The 9527-nt window shown below is 44.5% G+C and overlaps 1 protein-coding gene across 1 annotated transcript in view; it reads right to left on the bottom strand.

Moving 5' to 3' along the window:
* SPTAN1 (spectrin alpha, non-erythrocytic 1) overlaps positions 1 to 9527 on the bottom strand; it is a 79516-nt gene that overhangs the window by 36635 nt on the left and 33354 nt on the right. The window contains exons 20-24 of the mRNA XM_008058307.2: positions 8284 to 8376; positions 7870 to 8004; positions 6593 to 6741; positions 5524 to 5583; positions 4166 to 4364 (exon numbers count right to left, since the gene is read on the bottom strand). Of these exons, the coding sequence (XP_008056498.2) occupies positions 4166 to 4364; positions 5524 to 5583; positions 6593 to 6741; positions 7870 to 8004; positions 8284 to 8376 (636 nt within the window). The remainder of the gene's footprint in view (positions 1 to 4165; positions 4365 to 5523; positions 5584 to 6592; positions 6742 to 7869; positions 8005 to 8283; positions 8377 to 9527) is intronic.

Below are 9527 nucleotides of genomic sequence, written 5' to 3'. Positions count from 1 at the left end.
CCGTCTGGGTAACTTGGCGAGACCTCATCTCTACAATAAAATAAAAAAACTAGCCGGGCGTGGTAGCACATGCCTGTAGTTCCAGCTTCTTGGAAGGCTGAGACGGAAGGATTGCTGGAGCCCAGCAGGTCGAGGCTGCAGTGGCCAGGAGCAGCCACTGCACTCCAGTCTGGGCGACAGAGTAAGACTCCAACTCAAAAAAAAAAAAAAAAAATACACTTCCATCAGGTGGATTTAATCTCAGCGATGCAAGGATGGTTCAACATAAGCAAGTCAATAGACATGACCCACCACATAAACAGAATTAGAAACAAAATCATATGATCATTTCAATAGATGCAGGAAAAGCATTTGATAAAATCCCTTCATGATAAAAACCCTCAGCAAAAAAGGCATAGAATGAACATTCCTGAAAATAATAAAAGCCATATACAACAAACCCACAGCCAATGTCATCCCAAACGGAGAAAAGTAAACACATTGTTATTCAGAACTGTAACAACCAAAGATATTAACTTTTACCACTCCTATTCAACACAGTACTAGAAGTCCTAGACAGAGTAATTAGGCAAGAGAAATAAATAAAGGGTACCTAGATTGGAAAAGAAGAAATCAAACTATCACTGTATGCCAGTGATATGATCTTATGTCTAGAGAACCCTAAAGACTCCTCCAAAAGACTCCTGAACTTAATAAATTCAGTAAAGTCTCAGGATACAAAATCAACACATACAAATCCGCAGCACTGTTATATATCAATAATGACCAAGCTGAGAATCAAATCAGGAAACTTAATTCCGTTTACAATAGCAACCAAAAAGGTAAAATACCTAGGAATATATTTAACCAAAGAGGTGAAAGAGATCTACAAAGTGGACTACAAAACAATGATAAAAGAAATTGTAGAGGATGCAAATAAATGGAGAAATATCCTATAATCAAGGATTGGAAGAATCAACATTATTAAAATTACCATTTTACCGAAAGTAATTTACAGATACAAAGCAATCCCTATCAAACGAACAATGTCATTTTTCACATAATTAGAAAAAAAAATCCTAAAATTCATATGGACCCAAAAATGAGCTATAATAGTCAAAACAATCCTAAGCAAAAAGAACAAAACTGGAGACATCACATTACCTGACTTCAAATTATACTACAAGGCTGTAGTAACCAAAATAGTATGGTACTGGTACAAGAGCAGACACAGGGACCAAGGAAACAAAACAGATAATTCAGAAATAAGCCAAATACCTACAACCAATTAATCTTTGACAAAGCAGATAACACATACATTGGGGAAAGAACATTCTATTTAACAAACGGTGCTGGGACAACTGGACAGCTATATGCAGAAAAATAAAACTTGATCTCCATCTCTCACCATATACAAAAATTAACTCAAGATGGATTAAGGACTTAAATGTCAGATCTGAAACTATTAAAATCCTAGAATAAAACCTAGGAAAAACTCTTCTGGACATTGGCCTAGGCAAAAAATTTATGGCTAAAACCCTAAAAGCAAATGCAATGACAACAACAACAGCAACAACAAAAGTGGCTCATAGGTAAACAGCAAAAGAAATAATCAACAGAGTAAATGGACCACCAACAGAATGACAGAAACTATACATCTGACAAAGGACTCATATCCAGAATTTACAAAGAACTCAAACAAATCAGCAAGTAAAAAGCAAATGATCCCATTAAAAAGTGGGTAAAAGCCGGGATCAATAGCTCAGCCTGTAATCCCACGCCTTTGGGAGGCTGAGGTGAGTGAAATGCCTGAGCCTGCGGGTTCGAGACCCACCTGGGCAGCGAGACCTCATCTCTACAATAAATCAAAAAAAATCAGCCGGGCGTGATAGCGCACGCCTGTAATTCTGGCTACTTGGAAGGCTGAGGCAGAAGGATCGCCAGAGCCCAGCAGGTCGAGGCTGCGGTGGCCAGGAGCAGCCACTGCACTCCAGTCTGGGCGACAGAGTGAGACTCCAACTCAAAAAAAAAAAGAAAAAAAAAAAAAGTGGGTAAATACATGAAAAGATATCTTTCAAAAGAAGATACATAGTTGGGTGCAGTGGCTCATGCCTATAATTCCAGCACTTTGGGAGGCAGAGGCAAGAGGATTGCCTGAGCCCACGGGTTTGAGACTAGCCTGGGCAACTTGGTGAGACTTTGTCTCTAAAATAAATTTAAAAATTAGTCAGAAGCCGGGCTCAGTGGCTCAGCCTGTAATCCCGCGCCTTCGGGAGGCTGAGGTGAGTGGATTGCCTGAGCCCGCGGGTTCGAGACCCGCCTGGGCAGCGAGACCTCATCTCTACAATCAATCACAAAATCAGCCGGGCGGTAGCGCGCGCCTGTAATTCCGGCTACTCGGAAGGCTGAGGCGGAAGGATCGCCAGAGCCCAGCAGGTCGAGGCTGCGGTGACCGGGAGCGGTCACTGCACTCCAGTCTGGGTGACAGAGTGAGACTTCAACTCAAAAAAAAAAAAAAAAAAAAAAAAAAAATTAGTCAGATAAGATGGTGCATGCCTGTTACTTTTACTTAGATGGCTAAGGTAAAAGGATTGCCTGAGCCCAGCAGGTCAAGGCTGCAATGGCTGTGAGTATGCCACTGCACTCCAGCCTAGATGACAGAGTGAGAATCCAATTACAAAAAAAAAAAAAAAAGACATACAAATGGCTAACAAACATATGGAAAAATGCTCAACATCACAAATCATTAGGGAAATGCAAACTAAAACCACAATGAGATATCACCTTATACCAGTCAGGATGGCCATTATTTAAAAAATCAAAAAACAATAGATGCTGTATAGATGTGGTGAAAAGGGAATGCTTATACAGTGTTGGTGGGAGTGCAAAGTATAAATTAGTATGGAGACTTCTCAAAAGCCTAAAAGTAGAGCTGCCACTCGGTCCTGCTATCCCACTATGACCCAAAGGAACAGAGGTCATTACATAAAAGAGACACCTGTACTCACATGTTCCTCGCAGCACAATTCACAACTGCAAAGATGTGGAATCAACCTAAAGACTTATCAACTGATCACTGGATTGTGAAAATGTGGTACATATACACTGTGGAATACTATTCAGTCATCAAAAAGAATGAAATAATGTCTTATGGCCGGGCTCGGTGGCTCAGCCTGTAATCCCACGCTTTGGGGGGCCAAGGTGAGTGGACTGTCTGAGCCCGTGGGTTCGAGACCTGCCTGGGCAACTTGGTGAGACCTCATCTCTACAGTAAATCAAAAAAATTAGCCAGGTGTGGTAGCGCGTGCCTGTAGTTCCAGTTACTTGGAAGGCTGAGGCAGAAGGATTGCCGGAGCCCAGCAGGTCAAGGCTGCAGTGGCCGGGAGCAGCCACTGCACTCCAGTCTGGGCGACAGAGTGAGACTCCAACTCAAAAAAAAAAAAAAGGAAATAATGTCTTCTGTAGTAATTTGGATGAATTTGGAGACCATCACCCTAAGTGAAATAACACAGGAGCAAAAAACCAAACGCTGCATATTCTCATTTATAAGTGGCAGCTAAACTAAGGATCTGTAAAGGCAAAGAGAGAATCTGCAAAGGTGTAATGAACATTGGAGACTCAGAAGGGAGGGTAGAAGTGGTAAAATGATGAAAAATCTATCAGGTATAATGTTCCCAGATAGGGGTGCACAGTACACTTCTTCACAACTATACAATGCATCTATGTAACCAAAAACTATTTGTACACCCTAAAGCTATTGAAAAAGAGAAAGCCGGGTACAGTGGCTCAAGCCTGTAATCCTAGCACTTTGGGAGGCCAAAGTGACAGGACCGCCTGAGCCCATGGGTTTGAGAACAGCCTGGGCAACTTGGCGAGACCTCGTCTTTACAATAAACCAAAAAATTAGCTGGATGTGGTAGCATGCACCTATAATTCCGGCTATGTGGAAGGCTGAGGCAGAAGGATCGCCTGAGCCCAGCAGGTCAACGCTGGGGAGGCTGTGAGCATGCCACTGCACTCAAGCCTGGGTGACAGAGTGAGACTCCAACTTAAAAAAAAAAAAAAAAAAAAGCTATACAGATGATGGAATACAATCCATGTAATTTGCATTCCAGTAATCTGCAGACAAAACCAAGAGACTCAAGTCTCGACACAAGGTTCAACTCAGCTCTAAGATGGCCCCTACCTTCTGGAAGTCATCAAACTTCTTCTGTAGCACCTCCACCTGCTCCAGGTCTGCACCGACCTCCTCGCTTGTCAGAGCAGCTTCCTTCTCGTTGATCCACTGCTGCAGTTCATTTGCCTCCCGGAACAACATAAACTTCTTGCAACTCTTCTCCAACATGCCTTTACGCTTCTCACCCAGCTCCAGCAGAGAATGATACCTGAGTCATTTGAGGGGGTGACAAGAAGGGAAAGGAAAGCAGTCAGCCTCAGGTGCGAACTGGAACTGGAAGGCCAACCATTGGGCATCTCCAGAAAGTGGATCCAAGGCTATGAGTTTGTAATGATGGTGCCCTAGTGGCAAAGTCTCAGCACACAGATGAAGACGAGGACCCCCAGTACCCATACCACGCTGGTCTCAGGGATAAGCATACACTGCATTTTTCATAACTAGGTGGCTGAACAGCTGGGCACACTCACCCCCAGGCCAATTGTGCACTTAAAACATCACAACCACAAACGACTGAAACCAAGCGTTTAGCACAGTAACACAGGGTTCATGCGACTACAGTGGAGAGATGAGATGAATCTGCTGGGTGTAGTGTATGCAGAGGGTTTTTTCTCGTTTTTTAGAATTCTCCAAGTAGCCCCCAGGTGGGAGGTGAGGTGGGGGAGGGCACACTACTCTTTAAAATAGCCTGATAGAGAATGCCTGCATCTCTGGATCAGCAGGGTATTTCTACAATGATATATTCATTTCTGAGAATGTTTTGGCAACCCCAGAAGGAAAATCCAGCAGAGTACAGAGAATCTGTGCCATCGTTACCGGGAAGATTTCTTAAGAAGATCAAAGAATATTCTAACCCTTGCAAATTAAAATACAAAAAGCTCAACCTCTACTGTCTTTGGAGAAATGAAAATGACAAACTTGATGAAAAACTAAGTTAAAAGTTAAAAATCAGCAATCTAGAACCACCATCAGATCTAAGCCTCCCAAACTGAAATAAAAAAGCAAAGAGTTACCAAGAATCAGAGCCCTTTAAGACACATATTTCGCTTCCTTCCTACTAAGGAAAATCACAGAATCGGTAGCAGATTGGCCGCTGACGGTGGCTGGTCCACTGTGAAAACCAGCAGGAGGGACCAGCACCACTATGAACACATAGCCAGCTGCACACAGAGCAACCAATGAGACAAGCAGCCATCGACCGCCACAGCTGCCCGCAACCTCTGCCCTCACGAGCCAAAGCTGCTGCACAGACACGCAATCCTCCCACCACCTCATCTTTCTGGATACAAAGGGCCTTCAAGAGAAGCAGCAGAGGGAGAATGGACGGGGGCGTGGATGTGGGTGCTCCGCAAGGCTCTCGGCCTACTCACAGTTCTTCCACCTGCTTCATACGCAGAGACACACTGCCGGCCTCCTTAGTTACGCGCGTCCTGCACAGAGGGGGCACAGCAAAGCATGCACAGATTAGTGGGATTAATCCACAGGGTGAGTAGTGGCAGCTCCGATGGGTGCCATGATGGTAGATGCTCAGACTGGGGACACTAAAGAATCACTTGACGGCTCTAAGAAGCAGTTTAGGCCATGAATGAAATCACGGTGAAAAAACAGCAGGACAATCACATTAGAGGGTTAGTGCACCTTCATCTTCCTGACAAGTATGCCTGGAAACACTGGTCACATCACAGAGTAAGGCTGGGGAACAAAACGGACTGCCCTTAGAAAGAAACGTTACTGAGGGCTAATAAGCCACGTAGCCCTAGGTTTGATATACTTTTTTGCCATTGTTTATGACTCAGGCCCCTGTTAAGAATACAAACCAAAGACTCTAATTCTTATTCCAACAGTAACCGAGTCTGTAAGTGTTCAAATAACTCTGGTCTTTTTGAGGATCATTTGGGTCAGAAAATTTCCATTATTCTGAATAAACTCTAGTGGGAGTATATTTTTTTAATGTTTCCCAAGGGTCCAGAGTTGTTGAATTCATTAGTGGAATAGGAAAGGCCCTAGAGGAGGGACATGGGAAAACGTGGGCACTTAGCTACAGGAAAGAGGATAGAACCATTTCATAAAATACAAACTCCAGTCTCAGAACACAAAGCCACGGTAGAGAGAAGCTCTCAAAGCAGCCTTTCAGAAGGGCACAGGGCTGGAGGGGTGTGGAATGCCTGAAAATCCCATTTCAAAAAGCATTTCGAACCAGAAGACAGAGGGTACGATGGCAACAATGAGAAAAATTCTGTTCAGGAAAAGAAACTCATGAACACTGGTGGAAAAATCAAAACAAAGAAAAACAGTATTGGTCAGGAATGTGAGGCTCCAACAGGGAGGTTCGTGGGCTGGAATACAGGTGTCTCCAGCACTGCAAGACACGCCTGAGCCTCGCCCACATGAGTAAGCCCCAGGACACCCAGCCCTCGCAGCTGTTGATGTGGCCCTTACTGATTGTCAATCTGCTCCTGCCGCAGTGCGATGCTGCCCTGCTCCTCTAGAAGGTTCTCCCGGGAGGCTGACTGGGCGGGGTCCAGCTTTTTCACGTATGCAGCTGGCACAAAGCCCTGACGGTCATTCACTTCCACCTTCCACCAGTCCTGTGGAAGAAAGAGAGAACACTGAAGGCAGATTCCTTTTCTGAGAGGGAGAGGCCAAGGAGGGCTGTGTGCTTGTGAACAAAAGACTGCCTAGTCATCTTAAGAGGCCTGTGATGGTATCAAAGTCTCTTCGTAAAAGCCTGATATTCAGTCCCTTCCTGACCTGCCCTCCAGGAGAGGGTCACGGATGGGACAGCAGTGCCACCTGCCATCAAGGCCAGCCTTCTCTCTGCTTAGACTCCAGAGCTGCAGCCACTAACCACATGTGCCCATCTAACTTTAGGTTAGAATTAAATTCAATAGAAAACTCAACTGCACTAGTCATACTTCTCTATCACATGCAGCTAGTAGTTACCACAGGGGAAACAGACGTGTAAAATTTCCACCATCACAGAAAGTTCTACTGGATAACGCTGCTCTTTAATAAACCAATTAGACTCAGGGTTGGTTTAGGCTTAAATTAAAATAGAAAAACATGAACCACAGGTTTCCTCAGACTCTCATAACAAGGATAGATGGGGTGTGGGAATGAGGAGGCCCTTAACAACGGCCAAGAATATTTCTCTAGTCTTATCCAAAACAAGAGGCTGGCAGCTTGTCAGGATTGGTCAGATAATTTGTGGCAGACTGAATGCCTCTTCAAGGTCACTGTTAAACCAGAATGTGTAAAGGCAGAAAGGCCAGTGAATCAGGATTTATTATTTACCACCATTTAGCTTAGAGAAGACAAAGTCTGTAGGGTGAGATCACAGCTGTCTTCCATGATCTGTTGGTCTGAGACATAGCTATACAGTCAAGTATGAACCAATAGGTACAAGTTACAGAGAGGCAGTCTTTGGCTCAAAAGTTAAAGGGTTCTACCTAAGATACTCAATCGTGAAAAAGCTTTCCTGGCAAGTGTGAGTCTCTACATGACTTGGAGGTATTCAGGAAGACAGTCACTGCCTCCTAGACCATTGTGGTATTGGATCAATGCATATCAAGCGGGAGATTGGTAAGGAAACTCTACGAACTCGTCAGATTCTAAGCCTGTCTCATTTCAGGGAGACATGCCACCTGCAGACGCACAACTGAGCAAACATGGTGGTACTGATATACAATAAACACGCAGCCACTCCTGTGCCTTGCCTTGTTGGTGCTGTTGAGTAAGGTGAGGATGTCCCCTTTCTTCATGGTAACTTCACGTGGACTCTTCTCCTGATAGTCATAGAGAGCCAGGACCAGCTCCTTCCCAGTCTCGTCGTCCATGGGGGCCACTTGTTGCTAAAAACCCAAAAGAAGGTCAACATGGTGAAAGGATGTCCATGGTGGGCCATCTAAGCCTACAACAGACTCCAGCTCACCACTGAAGCTACCAATAAAATCTGATTCAAAAACTTTAGCTGTTTGATATCGTTTAAAAATCTCATTTTAAATTATGCAAACCTCCGTGTCGTAAGAATTAACAGTCAAGTCACAGTATGACCATAACACCTGCTGGCAGCATCTAGGTCCCTTAACTTTTCCTGCCCCCCAGTAACCCATAAACTGTCACAAGATTACCCGGCAGGACTGTGCTTGTTCTCGAAGAGCCTGGATGCTGCTGCCATATGCACTGAGGTCTGACATCAAAGCTTCGTGTTTCTTCAGTAGAGCCTGAAACCAAAATCACATATGGAACACAGCTCAGAGGCATGAGTCTCCCATCCTCCGCTGCCTCGACAATCTGCCTTCCTCCCTTGAAAGCCTTTTGCAGTTACATAATGATGCGGTCACCTTTTGCCCTGTACCTTCTTTCTCCTTTTAACAAATTAACATTTAATTTGAGAGAAACATTTTTTTGTTTGTCGAAGTCTCACTCTGTCGCCCAGGCTGGAGTGCAGTGGCACACTCACGGCCACTGCAGCCTCGACCTGCTGGGCTCAGGTGATCCTTCCACCTCAGTATTCTAAGTAGCTGGAACTACAAGTGTGCGTCACCACATCAGGCTAATTTTTTAATTTATGGTAGAGATGAGGTCTTGCCAAGTTGCCCACAGGTCGGTCTTGAATCCGTGGGCTCAGGAAATCCTCTCAACTCGGCCTGCCAAAGTGCTAGGATTATAAGCATGAGCCACTGTGCCCGGTGAGAAAAAAATTTTTTAATGCTATTTATTTAAAAACATTTTTTTGGCAGTTTCTTTTGCCCATGCCAACTTTGGCATGTCTCCCTTTCTTTTCTCCCTTCTTTCTCTAGTCAACTTTGTTTGAAAACTTAAAAGAAAAAAAATTTTTTTGAGTCAGTCTCACTCTGACACCCAGGCTGGAGTGTGGTGGCACACTTGTGGCTCACTGCAACTTTGAACTCCTAGGCTCCAGCGATACTTCCATCTCCAGCCTCCCAAGTAACTAGAACTACAGGCAAATGTTACCATATCCAGCTAATTTTTACTTTTTTTTTTGAGTTGGAGTCTCACTCTGACACTCAGGCTGGAGCGCAATGGCACGCTCGCAGCCACTGCAGCCTCAACCTGCTGGGCTCAGGTGAACCTTCCACTTCAGCCTTCCAAGTAGCTGGAACTACAGGCGTGCATTACCATGCCTGGATAACTTTTTTTTTTGCCATATAGGGTATATAATTGTACACCTAACCCTTAACTGTACCCCACAAAATCATAATAAAAAATATTGATTAAAAAAAAAAAAAATAGCCGGGCTCAGTAGCTTAGCCTGTAATCCCGTGCATTTGGGAGGCTGAGGTGAGTGGATTGCCTGAGCCTGCAGGTTTGAGACCCGCCTGGGCAGCGAGACCTCATCTCTACAATAAAG

Source organism: Carlito syrichta, unplaced genomic scaffold (genome assembly GCF_000164805.1).
Source record: "Carlito syrichta isolate Samal-C Ts95f unplaced genomic scaffold, Tarsius_syrichta-2.0.1 Scaffold303289, whole genome shotgun sequence".
Lineage (NCBI taxonomy): Eukaryota > Metazoa > Chordata > Mammalia > Primates > Tarsiidae > Carlito > Carlito syrichta.
The sequence above is the reverse complement of the archived record's forward strand: the minus strand, read 5'-3'. Positions and strand labels throughout refer to the sequence as shown.